Raw genomic sequence first — 23,124 nt, forward strand, 5'->3', positions numbered from 1 at the left:
GGTGTTAATGGTCAGATGACTTCAAAATGTACATCCCTTTCATATGTTCAGCATATGAAAGGAATGGGAAGGGATTATGAGAGGAAGGAGGGTATGTTATAAAGAAAGTTGACCACTCCAACTAGTGCTGAGGTCAAGAATACATGGATCTCTACATCCAACACCACATACCTCTCCATGGTGTGGTGCTTAATTATTTAAGCACAGTGACAGCTTTACCTTTAATTGAATGTTCATGGAGCATTTTCCTCAAGCAAAAGTGAGAGATGAAAATGTCTGATTTTTCCACATGTATCACCTTGTGTCCCAGGTGCTGCAATGAGACTTTTTTGAATGGTTTGGACTAGTAGATCAGTTACTGGAGTAGTAATGGTTGCTAAAAGAATAAGCTTAAAGACATTGTATGTTTCACTAGCAAAAGTGGAGGATAATTCATTGCAGCATTGTTGCCAGACCTAGGAAGCATCAGCTCTCTGGTTTGAAGCATTGTTTTTAACATGTCAAATGGTAAGTAAGAAGTTCGTAGTGCCCTGACTTAGGCAACAGAACTTGTGAAGGGTTGTATTCACTTTTACTATTGTGATAAATCGTCATGTTTGGGCTTTTTCTCTTAGACATTAATCCACCGGCAGTGACATTTGCAGTCTGTCAGTCCCAGAATTTGCGTCTTGAGTTCAAGCCATATCATTGCAGTGATAGTATGTTCTGCTTCCTATTTAGAGACCAGACGCTTTCACTTTTTTTCTTTTGGAAGCGAAGTAGTAATATGAAAATTGCTTCATGGAATTACTGTATTGCTTCTAATATAAGAGACCCCTGAATTTAAGACACATCCAATCTTGTAATGTGGGTTTTAGGGAAGAAATTTAGAAAGGTGCACATTCCTCAAATTTAAGATGCACCTCAATATTTTAGTGGGAAAAAGTAAAAAAATGTGCATTATATATTCAAAGTAATACGGTAATTTTTCAAGATGATGATTACAGAATAGAAGTTTAGGTTATATCTCTACTATCCAAAAGTAAAATAATGTGCATTTTATATTCAAAGTAATACAGTAATTTTTCAAGATGATGATTACAGAATTAGAAGTTTAGGTTATATCTCTGCTATCCAAACATTTTTTTTAAATTTTGGGTTGTTGTCATGTATATTTACATACTTTCCCTTAGTGTTTTTCTTTGTTCAGGTTTTCTGCTTCTCTCACACTGTAGGTTTTTGCTATAAAAGCATCGGCTGCAGACCATTTTTATCCTGATCATTTAGCAAACTTTTGCACTGAGAATTTGATGTGGAGCCCTTTTTCTTCTGCTGCATTAATTTCTGTTTCATCCCAGAATACCTAGCAAACCCTCATGTTATCAATAATTATTGTCTGTATCGTGTTAGAAATGTTTCATATTTGTAGTTATCCCCATACACACATAAATACATACATATGTTTGTGTCAGCACTGGGCAGGTGGGTAATATTTCTACATCATTTTAAGGAGGTCCTTGGTTCAAATCTCAGCTCAGTCAGCTGTCCTTAGTTCTTGCAGGCAGATGGTGGTGTATGAGTAAGTAGTACCTCTGGTTAGGCAATGTCTGCTGCCTTCCACATTCTTCATGATTTGTTACTTACTAATTCTCCTGTCACTTAAAACTCTAATAAAAAGTATTGGAAGCATCGTTAAATAAACAAATGAGGTTTTAGATTTCATATGGCTTAGACCTTTTACTATTCCTGCTATATTGTGGCAGATAATTTATGAAGTACAGTCACTGCACTATTTTAAATATATATTGTGTGGATACCAGTATTTATTCGTGATTGTAGTGGAATGAAAATATGGTGCGTCTTAGCATACGTACAACAATTCTGTTTACAGACGATGGAAGTGGCAGCATAAAGGAGAATTTGGTTGATGAACTGGACTATGTGTTAGTGCCAAGCGAATCGTGGGACTTGTTGGTTCAGTGGTATGGTACAGTGGACCACAACACAGCCATTTCTAGACAGGTGAGTAGTAGTCATGGTCTAAATACGTTGGTTGCTGCTTTTGGGATTCACTGTTTATATGAGCATGCATGTGGGCTTGTATTCTTCCTGTTTATGACAAATAATATACCACATGATCTCCTATCCAGTCAGATTCCTCTGACACTTTTGGACTTCCACCAACATAGATCAGTCAGTGTCATGGTGGGGGGATGCAGAGGGGGCTGTTACATTTTCCTTTCATACATATTACCTTCTGCCAGTGTTATGAGTCATTTGTACCATTCCATATTCACCTTATATGTCTTCCTTGATTTGCCCAGCTGTTCTCTTTATTTGGCGGCAGCCTTGGTAAGTCACTGGTTCCAGAGTCTCTGTCAGCAGATGCCAGGCCGTCTGGACCTTTTGGGGGTTCTGCAAGAAGTGTGCCATCTCCCTGTGGCATGGCAGTCTGTTCTACTTTGTTGGATACCTGGCCCCACAGGTCTGCCAGGGAATGAGGCCCCCATTGCAGCTGCAAAAGAAGCCTCCTTGCTCTGGAATTTAACAACACACTGAGCCTTTGTTCTTCACACTGTTCTATCATTTTGGCAAGATGGACCCAGACAGTGGGCAGTAAACTACTAATAATGAAACTATCTGTGCATGTGTGATATCCCGCACATAACTTCATTAGGACTGAAGAGGATGTCGTCTTGATGCTTTGGATTGGGCATACTTGCTTTCACATGCCCATCTTGTGCCTGTTTGTAACAGGTATGATGTTCCGACGATTGTTTACACATTTTGCAGAAATGGCAGCAATGTGGGACATTTTAGGAGATGATCACTATATTATGTCTATGTTGTGGCGTATGTAATGGTGTAGTAATGGACAAATCTAATAAACTGGCTATATTTTTCTAGCCATTTTATTTTTGTAATTGTTTTAAGTTCTCATTGACCTATATGATGCTTGTTCTTATGGTCTTTTAATTCCACATTCTTCTGGTTTTAAGATTTAGACAGCTTGAGTGAATTGACTGTCCATTATTCTCCTGTTTGTGGCATTTCATCCAAATTATATTTTGTAAGATCTTGCTGGCCCAGATAAAGCCTGTTTTACTGTAAATTTTACTGAATATTTATCTTCATTTATTCTTTAACCTTTATCCACATTAGTCAGACCACTATACAGTTTGAGTGGTGTATTATATTACAAGGTGGTTCAAATATGACCAGGACTGATTAAAAAAAAAAAAAACATAATTGCCAAAAACTTACTTACACATGTCAGTCTTCAATATACTCCTTTCCGGAGTCAACACATTTTTTTTCCAACATTCTGGAAGCATCCTGATGCCCTTTTAAGAAAAGGTTTGTGGTTGGAGGCGTACCCACTCCTGAACAGTCTGGATGCCAGTGTCATTGTCCACAAACTGCATGCCTTGCAAATCTGATTTGAGCCTTCCGAACAGGTAGAAATCACTTGGGGCCAAATCGGGACTGTACAGCGGATGTGCCAGAAGGTTCCATTTCAGTTTCCGGAGGGTTTTCATTGTTGTTTTGGCTGTATGGGGCCATGCATTGTCTTGAAGGAAGGCTACCCACTTTCCACGTGTCTTCCGCTTGGATCGGAACTTTTCCTTCACATCTGTTGCCAGGAGGTCTGAGTAATAAGCTACATTGACTGTTCTGGCATCTGTCAGAAAGTCTACATGGATAACCCCCTGCCAGTCCCAGAAGAACGTTGCCATCACTTTTCCTGCTGCTCCATGCTCTCTAGCGTTTGGGAGAACTGGTATGCTGCCACTTGCGTGATGACTGATGGGACTCAGGAATGAAGTAGTGCACCCATGTTTCATCGGTGGTCACTACAGACTTCAAAAATGCATCACCTTCATCTTCAAACTGCTGTAGGAAATGACTGGCAGCTTGCATGCGCACCATTTTGTTCACGTCTGTCAAAATGCGTGATACCCACCATGCATTCACCTAGCAATAGTGCAGGTGGTATTTCACAATGTCTTCTACACTAACAACACTGATGGACAGCATTGCTCCAAGTTCCTTGATAGTGATGCGCCTATTCTCACAAATAAGTGCATCTGCATGATCAATGTTTGGCTCGGTGACAGATGTTCATAGCTCATGATCATGCGGTTCATTCTCCACGCGCTCTCTGCCCTCTCTGAAGCACTTACAACACTCAAACACACGGGTCCGTGAGAGACACTCATCCCCATACTGTTGTTGGAGTCTGTGGTGAATTTCAGCGGACGGGACGTTTTCTCCAACGAGGAATTTGATCACAATGCATTGTTCCATGCTCTGTGGTACCTTTTGTTCGCTCATCACTCTAGCAACTCCCAGACAGGACTGAACAGGTTCTAACCCTAATAGGAGGGAGGGTGGAGGTTGTGGCTTCACTCTCTCAAGGTTGCACAGCTGCCGCGCAGTGCGGCTTGTTTACACACAAATCAGTCCCGGTCATATTTGAACCACCTTGTATTTTAGTAAATACTGGGTTTAGTAAAGGGTGTTTCAGTTTACTGTTAAAAAGATGCAAGTAGCTGTAGCTGCTGACACACTGTCAAATCCATACACTGATTTTCAGACTACTAGCCAGTATCAGTCTTCAGTTGAGTGCTACCAGTTAATCCAAACACAAAGTCTTGAATCACTCCGGAAGAACATTAGAAGCGAATTACCTATACTATAAGTGGTGCTGAAATACTGTTTGTAGAAGTTGGAAGTTTACATGAAGCAGTTCTTCATAAATAATGTCATAGTTTTTCTGTGATCTTCTTCAGTTCTTCATGTGGTAGTACATTTCATTCTTAACCCTTCAGCACCACATGGAATAAAATGAGGTAAATGTTTGTGAAGATGGAGAGAAGACCAGCAATTGAGGTTGAATATACTGTTTCACCGTGATCCCATTCCTGTTCAGTGAAAGGTAAAGGTAAAGTTGTCCCTGTGCTTAACTGAGTGCCACACCAATGAAGACTTATGAGGAGTGGAGTTATATCACCACCTTTCTTGACCTTGGCAGTAGATGGAGGTGAGTGTGCAGCTTTACATCCCAGGTGCTTTAGCCCTGGTGAAGGAGCTCTGTCTGATACCCATTGGATGGCAGGCTAGGTGGGCCCCACAACAGGGCTGGACACTGTGGAGAAGCGAAAAATGTCTTACTCTTGCTAGGAATTGAACCCCAGGAATCCTGCCCTTGGCCTGTCACTGTCCCCTCTTATTCAGTAAGAACACATTTCATAATGGCCTTCTTGCCCAGAAGTGACCTGGTGAAGATATGTTTGAATTATCAGTTTGAGCAGTATTATATTGTAGCATTCTCCTGCACATCACTTAGTATCACATGTTACTGCTTCCACTGACTCGTGTTCAACATGTCTTTCTGGAAAACTCATTAAAGGTTATTTATGTGTTGTGTGTGAGACCAAGGAACCAGCAGCATTTGATCTGTTTGAAGTTGATGCATAGAAAAGCAGTTGTGTGTATTATACAGCATTATTTAATACTGTAATATGTGTGGAAATAATATTTCCTCTCATGAAACTGTGATTTGGAAACAGCGCAACCACTGATCCATAATATCATGGAACTGTATTATATAATTTTGTAATATTTTATGGCCCTTAAAAGAACTCTAATACTAGTATAACTGTAACACAAGAAAGATTTATGTTGTTTCAGGTTGTTGAAAATGGAGTTTTTGTGAAGCATTGCAAAGTGGAAGTATATCTGCTAGAATTAAGGCTTTGCAAAGATTTTAATCTTGAAAATGAAATTCGGCATAAATTTAGCAAAATTGATACAGTAGGTAAGTATAAATGGAATTAATTTTGTGGCAATCTTTTGAATTGGTCTTTTTTGTTTAATTACACTGTCTTAACATGTTTCAGGCTTCATTAGAAAGCATTTAGGTGACCAAAAAATTCATTTTTATTGTGGTATGGAAGTAAATACAGTTTTTGAGGATATTAATTTCTGTTCTGACATTCTTTGGCCTCATAGGGAGAAAGCAAAATTGCTTATGCTGAACCTGTGTATGACAAAGTATCTCCACTTTGTGGAGTATCTCTTTGTGGGTCTAGAATACAAGTTGAATCCGATTATTGTGGCTTATGCCTGCGGTTATGTATGGTCTTTAAAATATCCTCGCATAGCAAGGATGAAGGTAGGAATCTGCACTGCATGTGGGATCATCAGAATCTTGAAGCACTGAACAAAATAATTATCACATTATTAGTTAATTTATAAGCACCTCGTTCAGCAAATACAATTGATAGGCTTTGGTAGGCTTGAATCTGAGTAACCATAGTGTACCATAAATTTGATTTATTTTCCCTTTCAACCATACTTACTTACTCACTCATGGAGCTGAGCCCTTCTTGAGAAGAAGCCAAATCTGCAGCTACTCAAGAATTTCCCAATATTTTATGGAACCCAAAGGTTCATTACCATGCTCACAAGAACCCTCCACTGGTCCCTATCCTGAGCCAGATCAATCCAATCCATACCATCCCATTCTATATCTCCAAGATCCATTTTAATATTGTCCACCCACTTACGTCTTGCTCTTCCCAGTGGTCTCTTTCCTTCTGGCATTCCCACCAATACCCTATATGCATTCCTTTTCTCCCCCATTCATGGTACATGCCCTGCCCACCTCATCCTCCTTGACTTGATCGTTCTAATTATACTTGGAGAAGAGTACAAGTTATGAAGCTCCTCATTATGCAGTTTTCTCCAACCTCCTGTCACTTCATTCCTTTTCGGTCCAAATATTGTCCTCAACACCCTGTTCTCAAACACCCTCAGTCTATGTTCCTCCCTTAATGTCAGAGACCAAGTTTCAGACCCGTAGAGAACTGCAGGCAGAATTATAGTTTTGTATATTCTAATTTTTATGTTTTCGGACAGCTGACAAGAAGAAAAAAGGTTCATGACTGAATGGTAGCAAGCATTACCTGAGTTCAGTGTCCTCTTAATTTCCTCCTTAATCAGGTTTTGATGTGTTATCATCATTCCCAAATATCTAACCTGTTCCACATTTTCAAAACATCTGTTTTCTTTCGTTATGTCATGGTTTTGCCCTGCATTTTGGTGATGAGACAGCAACATATACTTAGTTTTCTCTGTGTTTAGTTCATGACCAACCTTCTTACTTGTGTCAATTAAAGTTTGTGTGTTTTTCTTTATGGTATCTACATTATCACCCAGCAAATTCACATCATCAGCATAGAACAACGGCTGATGTGTCCCGTTCAATTTCAGTCCCACCTGGTTTTCCTGGACCTTACTAATGGCATATTCTAAAGCAAAGTTGAAAAGGAGTGGTGATAAAGCATCTCCTTGTCTTAGACCATTCTGGATAGGATATTTATCAGACAAATGTTTACCTATACAGTCTTTACTATAAGTTTCGTTTAAACACATTTTAATCGGCATAACTGGTTTCATGGGTATCTCAGACTCTATTAGAATATTGTACAATACTTCCCTCCTAACTGGATCATAGGGTTTCTTGAAGTCTACAAATAGCTGATGTACTGTCTCATTGTACTCCCATTTGTTCTCCAATATCTGATGAAAGCAAAAGATCTGATCAGTAGTTGATCTGTTACATTGAAACCCACACTGATGATCCCCAATAATTTAATCTATGTATGGACTTAACCTTGAGAGAAGAATATTGGATAAAATTTTGTATGAAGTTGATCGCAGTGATATTCCCTGATAATTACTACAGTCAGTTTTATCACCCTTCTTGTGAACTGGTACAATAATAGATTCCTTCCATTGATCAGGCAATTTTTCCTTATGCCAAATAGAAGTAATTAGCTTATGGATCTTAGAACGTAATATTTCGCCTCCTGCTTTAACAAGTTCTGCCAGAATTTGATCACTACGTGGCGGTTTATACCTTTTCAATTTTGCAATAGCACTTTCAACCTCAGAAGGGCTGGGATCAGGTATTAACGACTCAGCTGTGTGCATTTCTATTTGCCTAACATCACTGACCCTACGTACATTCAATAACTGGTAGAAGTAGTTCTTCCATCTATTCAAAATTTTGTGGGAGGATGCAAACAGGTCACCATTCTCATCCTTTACTAAGTTACTTCTAGGTTGGTAACCCATCTTAAAGTCATTTATTCCTCTATACATGTCTCTAATGTTCTTGTTCTTACCGTTCATTGCAAGCTCATCAATTTTGTCTTTCAGATATTCCCTCTTTTTATTTCTGAAATACCTGCTGGTTTTGTGTCTTATATTGTTCAGATTATTCCTATGTATTTTGCTTGGATCCTGTAACCATTGCAGTTTGTCTTGTTTTCTTTGGTCTAGTAATTTTGAGCATCCTTCATTGAACCATGGCTTATACTTCTTCAGTTCATAATAACTTAGACTCTCCTTGGCAGAAATTTTTATATTTTCTCTAATAGTTTCCCAAGCATTATTAACATCCACCTCAGTGTCCAAGTTTTCCAGGGCCTCAAACCTATTTCAGATTTCAACACAATACTGCTCTTTACCCTCTTCCTCATTTAATTTCTTGAGATTGAACCTCTCCATATGAATTCTTGTGTGTTGTTTGTTTGCTTACTGCCAGTCTTTCCCTAACCTTTGCCACCACCAGGTAGTGGTCAATATCACAAACTGCTGCCCTGAATGATCGGACATCAAGTATACTTGAATGCTGTCTCCTATCTATCAAAATATGGTTGTTGATTGTGTATCTTCCCATCAGGAGATGTCCAAGTAAATTTATGGGTATTACAATGCGGGAACTTTGTACTTTTGACAGTAAGACTTTTTGATGTGGCAAAGTTTACTACTCTAACTCCATTATCATTACTAATCTCATGCAAACTCTCACTCCAAATTTTTGGTTTGGATATGTCTTCCCTCCCTACTTTGGCATTGAGATCTCCTAGCCAAATTTTCATGAGGTAGTGTCAGAATTTATCAAATACCTGTTTTACTTCATCATAGAACCTGTCCTTTATGTCATCAGTTTTATCTTCTGTTGGGGCTTGAACATTCATAACAATGATATCACACCAGCGACTTTTTAGTATTATATATATGATATTCTATCACTAACGAATTCTACGCTCTTAACTGCTGATACGATTCTCTTATGTATGAAAAAACCTGTACCTAATTCATGATTTTCATTCCCCTTTCCATAGAAAAATGTATAGTCTCCTGCTGGTGCGATGCCACCTCCATCCCATCTGACCTGTACTCCCGCTAAATCAAACTTATATTTTAATATTTCTTCTACCACTGCCCTGAGCGAACCTGCCCTATACATATTTCTAACATTCCATGTACCAAATCTGATATCCATCCCTTTCAACCATGTACACATAAAAAGAGTTTATTGCTGTATATTTTGTATAAGAATAGTCATATGGAATTACTTATGATGTTAACATACTAGTCATATTGTCACATTTAATTTTATTAATATTCTTGTAGTTTCATTTGTGTTTTATAAATTAATATCAAAATTATTTCTGTACCATGGCACGAACTGTAAGACCTTATGGAGTGTAACAATTTGTAGACAGTGTAATGGATCAATTCCTAAGAGTGTGATGCCTTGTTATCCCATTTCCTAACTTATTTGCCGAGAAGGGCCTGCTTTATATGAGGCTGCACCTGTAATTATGGTGGCACATGGTGTGGAGGATGTTACTGGAAAAACGTGTGGTCTAAATTTAAAGGCTACACAGGCAGACAACAGAGTTTAAGTCATGGCTGTACAGTGTTCATGCAACTCTATAATCATTCAAGTAAATTAGCCATGCCAAATAACTCATACATCTGAATAATTTGTTTTATGTAATTGTACTGTTTCAGTTTTTTCAATTGTGTCATACCTCCTGTGATTTCTGTAATAAAAATGCTTGTTTATAGACTGTATTTTAATTGAATACATGAAAATTAAACAATAACCATAAAATAAAAAATTTAAAATCCTTCCCCCATTGTAACTCTCAGTATCTATTTGCATTCCAATAATCTTATACAAATCATACTGACTAGGCCTTTTTTCAAACATATATCAGATGGAACAGTGCAATAAACTTTCTTCCTTATTTTTTAAGTGAAATATGTTTTTTCTTTTTGAACTTGCAGGGCATGTTGGAAAGACTATGAGAAAGCTGTATGAGATACCAGATGAAGTGGAGACAAGGATTTGGTATTGCTGCGCTCCAAATGAATTTAATGAACTCACTAAAGAGGAAAGTACTGTCCAAGATTCAGGTCTCTGCCAAAACCAACTGTTGGTCATAGAAACTCGATCTGAAGATGGAAGTTGGAACCACCAAACTAAGAAGTATGAGCCTTGTAAACTTGAATGTTTAAAAACTAATTTTCTGTTCCCCCCCCAGTATTTTTTTCTTGCAGTTATTGGTAAATTATAATTGTGAATTTATGACTGATATGCAAGGAGTTTACATTTTAGACTTTTTAAACACTTTGCATTAGGTATGATATCTGTTGTATGCTGAGTGCATGAAAACAAGTGTTTGTGTCTCTTCTTTCCTTCCACTTGCACACAGGATGTAAGTATAAGTAATCCTTGTAGTATCAATCACCATCAGTCATTTATAGTCAGAGGGATCCCTGTTATGTACAAAATAGGAAAGTCCAGTTTGGTTCCTACTGAGGTGCATCTCATATCTGTGTAAATATTCTCAGTTTCACGCATTCCACCGCAAGCAGCACAGAGAACTTTTGTGTTCATAAATAGGCCAACTTAATCTAAGTACACTCGACTCTTGATTATCCGGGGGGTGGATAAACTGGTCTGCGGCTTAATTGGGGTTACCGGGGCTTTTTTGAGGCTTATATGTTGTTTAACATTCATTCACTTTTGTTTCACATGGTGAGTTGTAACACTATTTTTGCACTAGTGTGAACCGAGCTCTGCATTTTTGATCCGGTTATGCTAACACAGTGTTCTAGGGTAGGGGTGGAAGAATGCAAGGATTTGTGGAAAGTTTCAAGGACAGATACACTGCCCCAGTTAATCTCTTTGTATCGATCTTCAAGTGTGTTAGCAAAATGTCACGGTGTAAAAGAAAGCGTGTTGTGTTAAGTATTCAACAGAAACTTGAAATTATCAATCAGTTGGGAAAAAGAGGTGTAGTTAAACAATTAGCAGTGCAATACAGTATTGGAGAACAAACTGTTCATGGTTTGAAAAAACAAAAGAATCGATTAATTTCCTTTGCTTCGTCTTCTAATTCAAGCGGAATGAAGAAGGAAAAACCATGAAAAAATCCACATATGATCTCGACAAAGCAATGCTGATCTGGTTTAATCAACTAAGGGCACAGGGAACAACAATAACAGGAGCAATTTGTGCTAAACAAGCAAAATTTTTTCTGAAGCACTTGAACTACAAGGAAGTTTTGACGCTTCTTCCGGTTGGCTAACACATTTCAAGCAGCATCATGGAATATGAGAAATTAGTATTCAAGATGAGAAATTGTCAGGGGACTTGTCATCATCAGTTCAATTTTACATCAATTTTATAGTTTCATGAAAAGTGAAAATCTGCTGCCAGAACAAATCTATAATGCCGATGAAATGGGTCTTTAATGGAAATGCTTGCCAACCAGAACTTTGGCATTTCAAAATGAAAGACAGGCTCCAGGTCACAAATCCAGTAAGGAGAGATTGACAGCCTTGTGCTGTTCTAATGCATCAGGAACACAAACTAACACCAGTAGTTATCGGCAAAGCGAAAAGATGACGCTCTTTTAAAGGAACATAGCTTCAAGTCTGCCTATCCATTATATTAATCAGAAAGGAGCTTGGATGAATAGAGCGATATTTAAAAATGGTTGGATTTTAAATTTGTGCATGAAGTTCGCAACCATCTAAACTCCCAAGGCCTACCTGAGAAAGCTGTGCTCCTCATTGGCAATGCACCCTCACATCCTAATGAAAGTGTCCTGAGGTCAGATGGTGGAAATATTTTTGTGAAATATTTTCCTCCTAATGTTACTGCATTTATCCAACCAATGGATCAAGGAGTTATCTCAAGTATGAAGAGAATCTACAGATCAAATTTGCTACAAAAGTAGATCAATGTTAGATGCCATATACGAGATTTCAACAGCGTGGGATACAGTAAAGCCATCTGAATTGAAAAATTCATGGAAGAAACTGATGCCTTTCATCACTAATGAAGATGACGAAATCCATGGATTCACTGGATTCAGTGAAAATGAGATAAACATGGAATTGACAAAATTGGCTAACCAAGTTCATGGTGGTGAAGAAGTCAACGAGGAAAATATAAGAGAGTCGTTTGACTGTGACTCGTGTGAGCCGGGCTTCGAAATGTTGAGCAGTGACAAAATCATAAGTTCAGTGGGGGTGCAGCCAGAAGAGCGGGAAGAAAGTGAGAATGAGGAAGAGGTGGACAGTGCTGCTAGTAACAAAATATCACATGGTGCTGCACTTAATCATTTGGAATCCTTACTAGACTGTCTTGAGAGTGAAGAGAACAGTTTATTAAGTGACAAGCTAATATTAAGTAGGCTTCGTATGGATATCCGTAAAAAGGAAAATGCCACGAAAAAGGAAACGACAATATTACATTTTTTTAAGTGTTAAGTGTGAATATTTGTAAAAAGTGTTGGATGTTGTTGAACACTGTGATTGAAATAACTAATTCATACTTCAGTGTAATGTAAAAGAGTATTATATAATATTATCCCCACCATTATCCTGGATAATCGAGAGTTGAGTGTATACTTTCTTTTGTCTTTTGTATTTGAACTTTTTTAATGCATAATTATATTTGATGTTACATAATAAGATTTCAGTTGTGTTCTGTAAGTTATTGTTTGCAAAAAGGTACCAAAGGCATGTGGAATAATAACAGTATAGAGATAACACTATTACAGTGTCAGTAAACAAATTACTTGAAACCCCATGGCACTTTATTTTTTTGTATACATTCCAAAGGTAAGGTGAAAAAAAAATATTGTGTGGTCAGTTCTTCCTACCAGAACACCAGTTGATGAAATATATCTCCCTATATTAATGTCACATAAATACATTTCAAGGAATCAGGATATGTAGAAAAAAGAGTTACAAAAAACAATAGAAACCTCTCAGTTATTCTGATAATAAGTGTCTGTGATTTCAGAAGGTTTTATTTTTCAAAAACTTCATGAGTAAAAGATTCCGTAAAATTAATTGCAAGATATACTAAAAATGTGGGTCTTACTAATAAATAATTTTTCAGGACAAATTTTAAAATCTTAAGATAATCCAGTTCCTTAGCTGCATGGAAGCAGTAGTCATATGTCTTCATGACTTGGTGCATAGGCAAGGGGAAAAATTTGCTTACTCCATTTATATATTGTATCATGATAGCTTCGTACATGTTAGCATTTGTTCCGATCCCACTTCGTCCAGTAGGATATTTCCTACTTCTTTCTTTAACCAGATTTCCTAAATATCTTCGGCAGTTTGTTTTGCTAATGATACCGCTGGCAGTTTTTTTTCCCTAGAGGCTCATGTTATGAGGAGGTGGGTACCGTGGTTTTATAATGAATCATTTTTCTTATGTATTACTCACATTCATTCACTTCTAGTAGTCACAGCATTCAGCTGTCAAGTATGTTGCATATTTTGAGAACTTTCGTGATAATGATTAATGTCTGCTGCCTGTTATGTTTTGAAACAAAAAGAAAAATAAATACATGTGTTTACAGAACATTGGGCACATACCCAATGATGACAAATGTATCTGTATCCGACAAGAGCTCCACTGCCGGTCCCAGTAGTATCATGTAAGTAACGACAGGTTTTGTTTCTGGTGATTGAATATTAATATTAGTCCATAAACAAATACCAAGTTATATGTAGTAAAAGTGTAAACAATGAATGTATCTTTTGAATGTTTGGTGATCTTCAGATTATTCCTGTATTTGTAGTTTGGACTTAACGTTGATGCTTGCTCAGATATTGGACACAGTATAGAGTTGACCTTGATGTTGAGACTGGAAGGATTTCATGTCATACAGTACTCGGCTGTTATAAGTGGCATTCATTGAACTCTCTTCAAGGCTTCAGATTTGACTCTGGATAGTGAATGGTTTATAGAACGTATGCTTCTGCACTGTGGATCAGGTCCTAATAGGAATGACATGTTAGTTAACAGAGACACTCGGTTTGATAGTAAATGGGTCTTTCTGATGCAGCATGTCACTAACTAGTGTCACTGAAATTACAGGTCAACACGGTTCAACCCATATAGCTACCCAACTGAAAATCGCTCTGCCCCTGGACTGTGTGGCCTCTGCAATTTGGGGAACACATGTTTCATGAACAGTGTCCTGCAGGTAACTTTGTCACAGTTGCATGTTTTAGGACTTAAATATTGTAATACAAGGAGCATTCAGTCAATTGAACAATGGAATTTTTATGCAGTTTCACTTAGAATGAAATGTGAATATACAAGGATGACACCTAGGGAAAGAAGTGTGAATTTTAGCTTTCCATTAATTTTTATCTTATTCAAGATGATAATGGAGCAAGATAATGCTGTATGATGAAGTTTCTCCTTGCTGTGGGAGTTTCAGATTTTGAAGTTGATTGATAGTTCCCTGTAGTGACCAAGGAGAATGAATATGCATCACAGTCCAAGGTACTTGAACAGTGAGCATTTGTGGGAAGTCAGAAACCTGTTCTTGATAATGCCACAACACACCGTACATTGTTGGCACTGATGCAGATACTTTGTTGAGCTCTGTATCCTGTTACATTGAAACTTCTTTAGGAAATTGACTGGCAAAAACTTCATCCTTATAACCTGGATTTAGCTCTTAGAAATTTCCACCTATCTAGGCAATGAGGGAGTCAAAGTTTCAATACGATTAATCTAGCAATATGTTCATTGGCTCCTGCAGAGGCTTTAAAAAGTGTGCCAGGATTTATGAAGCTTGTGCAGCAACAGAGAAAATATGTGTAATTGGATGAGAATTAGATAGAGAAATAAAGGTATCAAATCTTTCCAGCATATTTACAAAATATGAAATTAACTGAAATCCTGGAATTTATTATGTGATATGTATGCAGTATTACAGATATATCTATCGAACGTCTTTGTGAATTAATTCATAAACATATTTCAAGAACCTTTTTGTTTCCTTATATGGAATTAATTAGGTTGATCCTTTATTTCCAGTGCATGAGTAACTGTCCACCGATTACTAAATATTTCCTAAATGAGGAGCACTTGAATGAACTGAACGAAGAAAACCCTTTGGGGATGAAAGGAGAGATAGCAAAGGCATTTGGGGATTTAATTAAGGTGATGTGGTCTGGTAGATACTCATACACAATGCCTCATAACTTCAAAGTAAGTACATTAGAAATATGACTGGCTGTATTTTACTTCGGTATATTTCAGTATATCTGCATAATTTTATCATTAGATTAGTTTAATTTTTTTTGCCAACAACAGTTTTCTGTGTTAGTTTTTTTTTAAATTGTAGGCTGATCAATGGGACTTGTGTTTCATAATTTTTTCTATAGCAATGAAATAAAATTGTGGTCCATTATTGTGACTGTATTTCCAAGTTGCCCTGATAATATACATTCATGTATATTACAGTTCTATGAGTGCAGTCAATTTCTTCTTCCTGTTGTCTAGGACTTGGTTCCAATAACTACACTCCATGTAATTTCCCTTTATAAACAAGCCTGTTTCTGAACTTGTATGCCTCAGCTATGAATATGAAAGCAGCATGTTCTTCGGTAACCTCAGTGGCCACCCACAAAATAAAAGCATTTCACATTTGAGGTTTTCTTGGTGGCAGAAATTTAGATTGTGATCTTACGTCTTATGACACTTCATGCTTTTGATGCTGTATAATCTGAGATATTGAAAGCATCAGTAAATAAACAAAGAATAAATACGAGTATAAGGCATTTTCTGCCTTCATCTTCAGGTTATTCTGTCCAGTAGATGGAGTCAGTACAGTCTTCCAAAATATACAACTTATTTATTTGACCATCACAACACAACAATAAAAGAACTTCATATATATTGTAACACAGCAGGATGCATGAAATGAAAATTAGTCTTCCAGGATGTTGGTTTCAGCTTGCAAGACTGCATGGTGTCAATCCAGAAGACCACAATCTAAGAGCAACTCTTATGCAAGCTACTGCTTCCATTACATTAGTGAGGAAAATGCTGAATTAGCCATAACATGCATGAAAATTGTATTATTAATATGATACAGACCATAAGTTGCCAAAATAAATGCATAATTTTAGCTGCGTGAATTACAAGGAATGAATGAAATCCTTGAGTTCATATGATTTTATATAAATGTATTATCATATGTATTTTTTTCCTGAAGAGTCAAAGAGAAATATAGTGAAAAAATGCTTTTATTTATAAATACAGGGTGTCCGGATGAAAGGTATCAAAAATAAAATAGTTATATCTCAGAAAGCTTTTATTATACACATTTATGGGTTACACCACTACAAAGGGAAACTATCAAGTTTTTTCTGAGTATATAACTTTCTCAATAAATTTCAACGTGAGCTCCCTTGGTGGCACAGCAAATATTCAGACAGTCCAGCCCGTCTGGTGTTACCGTAGCCACAGCATCCCTTATACAGGCTTTCAGGTGTTGCAGATCGTTGATGTTGACCTGGTAGACAATGTTCTTCACATAACCCCACAAGAACAAATTCAGTGGCACTAAATCTGGTGACCTAGGAGGCCAAGTGATTGATCCACTTCAACTGATCTATCTCCCAGCCATCACTCTGTCCAAGTGATTCCTAACATGGTGGCAGAAATGTGGCGGCGCATGCGCGTAAGCCGGGCGTGGGAAAAAAAAAAAACTTACAGGGTTTTCCTTTCTGATGACATGAACCGGATACGTGTATGACAGTTACTTTCCGAGATATAATTTTCTTTATTTTGGATACATTTCATCTCAACCCCCAATATACAAAGGTAAGCAAGGTAATTTTCTCTGTCCTTAATTATGCACAGCACTTGTGAAGTTGTAACCATCACACTAAAAGGAGGTGAGTAGTCATTTTCATGTCCCTGCCAGTTTACCCCTGGGGAAACAGTATCCGTTACCCATTGGATAGCAGGCTGGGTGTCCAGACCTTGTCTGGACACTATGGAGGAGAGAAAAATTCCTTGCCTCAGCCAGCAATCAAATTGCAGTTGCTTGGCTGTCCAGTCTGTAGCTTGTATCTATACCAACTGTGCTATAAATGAATCAAGATTTCTCAAAATTTGTCACAAAGGTTTCATGATCATTATGTGGCACCTAAATAGAAATTTAATTTAGAAAAAGTGAAATTGCTAAATATAACCAGTGTGGAGAAAGAAAATCTTGTCATATGCCCAAAAATATTTGACGCACTAAACCATGGGTTTGTTTCCAATACTAGTGGGAGGTGTGTAAATTCATTAATTCAGATTGCTTCTGTCCTAGAACATCAGCATTCAGTCCAGTCTACTAAGCAGATAAGATATATATCCTACAGATTAGTAATTTTTGTTAATGTTTTATGTAATGAAAAGGCATCTTCAGCTACCCCCTCCATCACTGTAGTCAGCTGAGGATAGCATTGTTGATATTTGCTTCTGCAGGCTTGATTATTGCAAGAATTCCTCTGGTAAAAGCTGACTATCATATATGGCATTCATTTGCAGGTAAACTATATGTTACTGTGACTTTAATTGGTTTTCTTCTCACCAAAATAATCTGAATTCAATATAGAATCTTCTGGATTTCACATCATAGCAAAAGGGCAACAATTACTGACATTTCAGGGGAACCTGATGCCTTTTGTAAAACAGCAGTAATTCTTGTTATGTTAAGAGTATGATACCCAGAAGACTACAAGGAGTATTCTAAAATTAAAGTTGTCCCTGTGCTTAAGCAGGACCCAGATAGATAAATGAGGAAGTGGAATAAAATTCTGCTCAATTTTACCCTCTGCACTGGTAGGCACCAATTTATAGTCTCAACATTCAGGATTGACTTAGCACAAGAATAACTATAGAGCTTTTTAGGTCCGTTATTTTAGAGTAGGTGATGTTCATTGTTACTGAAAATGATGGAAAAGGTTGTATGGTAAAATTGTTTCATTAACACATGTATATTTTGGCAGCTTCAGGTGGGCAGATTTGCCCCACAGTTTTCAGGCTACCAGCAACATGATTCACAAGAATTGCTCACATTTCTGTTGGATGGACTACATGAAGATCTCAATAGAATTAAAAAGAAGCCATATATAGAACTTCAAGATGCTTCTGGTCGTCCTGACAAGGTATTATTATGTATACATATATGTGTGTGTGCATGTGCGTGCATGAGAGAGAGAGACTGTTTTTGAGTTCTGCCAGATATTGCTTTTCTGCATGTTATAAGTGTTGCTACCCACCTTATGCATGATCATATCAGCAGTCATTCCCCATATTTTTGTCAGTTTGCCTCTGTTCCTCATAGCAGTGAGTGTGGGCAGACTGTTTGACAGCTGTGCTGAGCCAGAGTCTCTGTTATTTTTGATCAGTATGTTTATTGTTGCTTTGCCTGCCTGGTCAGCTGCAGTAATAATGAGATCACATCAACATCAAATAGTTCTATGTAAGATCTGAGGTTTTCACAGCGGTGACTATGAAGAAAGCAGTCTTCTGGGATGTGGCACTGTGTAGATGTGGTGTTAACTGACGTTTTGGAGGACTAGTGTCTGCTTGTACTAGTTCTCATGATCTCTTCGCTTGCAGATTTCTTATTTTTCCTTCTACCCTGAAGATGGAGGCAATATGTTCCTCCGAAACGTCAGCTAACACCACATCTACATGGTGCCACAGCCCAGAAGACTGCTTTCTTCATCAAATAGTTCAGTTGACTGGCCCACTTGTGGTATATGTCCTATGTAGTCTGTTAGAATCAAGTCTTTCTGCATGAAACCCTTAGCCTTTTGTTTTCCTCACAATCATAGTACATTGAACATAAAATTTGTACATTATGAAGTAAGGAGGAGGTGGGTGTCACTTCCCTTGCACTGTGACCAGTAATGATCTGCTGTATAGTCACTGGATTTTAAGAAATGACCATGGCCATTCCCTCGCACTTCCTTCTCACTTCATTATTCACTGTTTATCTTTTTATTCAACAAAATGCAGTCTGAGCTACTGATGGCATTATTAAATAAATTAACGTATTAATAAGTTGTAAGATAACCATCACATGAACTTAGGTTAAAAAAAACATTTTTCAGCTGGTGGAGACACTGTGCTAAAAGTCGGAAGTTTGTGGGTTCGATTCCCTATGAGGTCATGGGATTTTCTAATTGACCTACTCCTTCCAGGCACACTGTGGTCTGGGGTTGACTCAGCTTCTAACACAAAAGGGTACCAGGAAACTTCCTGGGGCTAAAGGGCAGCCTCTGGGCAAGGTTGACAACAGTGCCATCTGTGAGTCTGTTGTCTAGAAGATGCTAGAGCCTCAATGGCCTGTTACAGGGATAGCTTTACTTTTTTTAACTACATTTTTTGAACATAAGTGGTGACATATGACATCCACAGATTAACTGAAATCTGTATTTTAAGCATAAATGTTAAAAACATAAAAATGTGGAGAATGTAATGGACTTAATTTTACACGGACATAAGTATAAAATTGCCCCCTGATGGTGTCTCTACTTTGACATAGTGGAGGGGCTTGCGTGGTCAAATGACCCTGAGAGCTATGTCGGTGGTAGCATAGCTACTGTTAGGGCCACTCATGCCAGACAGACCGAAGGTGATGACCCAGACTAAAAGAGATACCCTGGTCCTCTAGGTTGGGGGTTGGGCCAGAGGCTGACAACCTCTCACCATAAAAAAAAATACAAATGTTTCAAAACTTGGAACCAAGCCTCGGAAACCTCAACAGAATGGAAGACGACAATTGGCAAAGAATATGTACTATTCTCTAGGTACATGGAATGTGAAAACCCTCAATAAACCGGGTGCCATGACATCAGTACTAGAACAGATAGATAAGTACAATATGAAAATCACAGCCATACAGGAAATTAGATGGTTCAGTAAAGGAATCATGACTTAAAGAAATATACTAGATGTTACAGTGGTAAAGCAGAAGGCAATAAGGAATATGGTGTAGCCTTTGTATTAGAACGGGAATTTAAAAGCGCAATAATAGGCTTTAAACCAACAAGTGAAAGAATTTGCACTTTGAGAATTAGAACAAAATTTTTCAATATGACATTGATGAACGTGCATGCACCTACAGAAGAAAAAGAAGAGGAGGTCAAAGACTATTTCTATCAACAAATGGAAGAGACATATGATTCAATACCAAGTAATGACACAAAGGTTATTTTAGGGGATCCTAACACCAAAATAGGTAAAGAGAAGGAATACAGGGAGTAATTGGGACAGAAAGTTTACATGACACAACCAACCATAATGGAATAAATTTAATAGATTTTGCAGAAAGTAAGAACTTGATCATCAGCTCTACATACTTCCCGCACAAAAATATACATAAAAGAACATGGACAGCACTGGATGGGGTAACCTTCAATCAAATAGATCATGTCCTCATGGGGAAGCGATTTGCGACGAATATCCTGGACGTAAGAACATCAAGAGGGGCCAACTGTGATAGTGATCATTACTTAGTACAGGTTAAATATAGATGTAAAATAAGTTGTCAGAGGTCCAAGCAGTATGAGAACTGTAAGAAATTTCATATTGACAAGATTACGGAGAGTGATAAGAGAGAAGCATTTCAAAATAAAATTAAAGAAATTAATTACAATAGAGCAAATAAAGAAGTAATGGCAGAAGGGATATTGGTAGATTTTAAAACTACATTAATTACAGAAGCCGAGAGGACTCTGGGATGTCAAAAGAAACAGGATAATAGAGAATGGTTCGACGAGGATTGTAGGGAGAGTATAAACCTCAAGAATATATGGAAAGACCAACAAGAGCAAGAAAGGAGGCTTATAAAGAAGCAAGAAGGAAAGCAGACAAGATTTGCTGGAAAAAGGAACGGGCCTTTCTAAATGAGCAATTACTGCAAATGGAAGAAGACTTAAAAAATATCAAAACAAAAAATGCCTTTGGTCCAATCAAATATGTGAAAGAAGGTTTCAAACCAAAAACAGAATTTATCCAAGACAAAAAAGGGCTTCTACTAAATAATAGAACAGAGATTATGAATAAATGGAAAGAATATTTTGAACAATTATTAAATCAAAATCAGAATATGGAAGATAATGAGGACAATGAAGAAGAAAATACAGACGATGGAGAAGGGGAAGAGGAAGAGATAATAGAGCCCCCACGAAAGGAAGAAGTGGAAGAAGCATTAAAGGAACAAAAACTAAATAAAGCACCAGGAGGAGATAACATACCAGCAGAATTATTGAAGGCAGGAGGACAAGAAGGAATAATAATACTCCACAGAATTATAAATAAATTATTAATCCTAAGACAAATTTATGGACCAATAAAAGAGAATGGGATATGGAGAATAAGATAGAATAAAGAGTTATACAAATTATATAAGGAGCCAGAGATCTCAGTGATGGTAGAGCTAAAAAGATTGCAATGGGCTGGGCATGTACAGAGAGTGGATAAGGAGTGTATCCCAAAGAAAATATTATATAGTACAACAGGTGGCAGGAGACATGCTGGGTAACCAAGAACTAGATGGATTGATGCAGTGGAAGGAGATTCAAAGTAGTGAATGGGTGTAAGGAACTGGGAGAGAGCAGTGCAGGACAGAGAGGAATGGATGGGGCTTGATAAGGGAGGCCAAGGCCCGACATCGGGCTGTTGCGCCATAGTAGAAGAAGAAGTATAAAATTGACAGTACTTGTGTCTTTGAGTGTATATTGCAAAGGTCATGTTTCATTATTATTATCATCATCATCTCTTGTCACAGGTTTATTTCCTGGTGTTCCTTTTCTTGAACCAGTGATGTACCTCACCACTCAGGCCTCAAGCTTCGCACTGTAGCACTTTCCGCAGTATGTGTGATGTTCCCAGGATAGCTGTTTTTTGCAGTGAATCTATGGAGTGCTTACCAGGAATTAGTTCCACATATTTTCTCAACCCTCTCGTGACTGTACCCGTCGCTCCAATAATTACTAGTATCACAAAACATTTCATGTTCCACATTCGCTGAATTTCGATGCTTAAATTTTTATATTTTAATTTCTTCTGTGCTTTTTTTTTTGTACTACATTCCTATCTGATGGTACTGATACATCTATAAGTATGCAAGTTTTCTTTTGCTTGTTTTTAATTATTATGTCTGGCCTGTTTGCCAGAACCTCTCTGTATATTTGTACGCCTTGGTTCCATACCACGGTTATATCCTCATGTTCACATACTGACTTAGGCACGTGTGAGTACAAGTTGTCTGGTACTTCAATTCCAAATTCTTTACATATTGAGTAATGTAAATGCATTCAAACTTTATCATGCCTTACTATATATTCGTTCTTCGCCAAAACGTGACATCCTGATGTTAAATGGTCTATAGTTTCTTCGTATTCTCTACACAGTCGACATTTACTTCCGATCTCTTCTTTCAATATTTTTCTCTTAAAATAGTATGTACTGATTGCTTGGTCCTGAGCTGCTATGATTAAGCTTTCTGTTTCCCCTTTAATGCCTCCAAATTTCAACCATCGATAGGTCCGTTCCTATCCACCAGAGTGTCATCTAAGCTGCGTGGGTATTGTCCGTGCATTCTTTTCTTTTCCCATTTTTCTTTTGTGTTCTGAGCTATTGCCTTTTTTTGTAAAAAAATTCGTGTGCTTGCGGGCTGTGTTAGGCGAAGAACTTGTGTTGCGTTGGTGTGTCCTAACAATTTTCATCAGTTGATCTTCTGTTCCTTCTATATATTCCACTGGGTTTGTGGTTTCTGCCATGTAAGCCACCTCTATCTGTATCAGGCCTCGTCCTCCCTCTTTTCTAGGAACATACAGACGGTCTATATCTGCTCTTGGGTGATGCTGTCCGTAGGTAGTTAACATTTTTCTTGTTTTCCTGTCCAATTTTTGTATTTCCTCTTTGTGCCA

At 37.7% G+C, this 23,124-nt stretch overlaps 1 protein-coding gene across 3 annotated transcripts in view; it reads left to right on the top strand.

The window, feature by feature from the left end:
- The window catches only part of LOC111864667 (ubiquitin carboxyl-terminal hydrolase 15), a 56,692-nt gene that overhangs the window by 4,336 nt on the left and 29,232 nt on the right, over nt 1-23,124 (top strand). For all 3 annotated transcript variants that reach the window (XM_023852070.2, XM_023852071.2, XM_033751524.1), the window contains exons 3-9: nt 1,871-2,001; nt 5,674-5,800; nt 10,135-10,336; nt 13,740-13,817; nt 14,261-14,369; nt 15,215-15,388; nt 18,187-18,345. In XM_023852070.2, coding sequence (XP_023707838.1) covers nt 1,871-2,001; nt 5,674-5,800; nt 10,135-10,336; nt 13,740-13,817; nt 14,261-14,369; nt 15,215-15,388; nt 18,187-18,345 — 980 coding nt within the window. The remainder of the gene's footprint in view (nt 1-1,870; nt 2,002-5,673; nt 5,801-10,134; nt 10,337-13,739; nt 13,818-14,260; nt 14,370-15,214; nt 15,389-18,186; nt 18,346-23,124) is intronic.

This window comes from Cryptotermes secundus, unplaced genomic scaffold, assembly GCF_002891405.2.
Source record: "Cryptotermes secundus unplaced genomic scaffold, Csec_1.0 scaffold290, whole genome shotgun sequence".
Lineage (NCBI taxonomy): Eukaryota > Metazoa > Arthropoda > Insecta > Blattodea > Kalotermitidae > Cryptotermes > Cryptotermes secundus.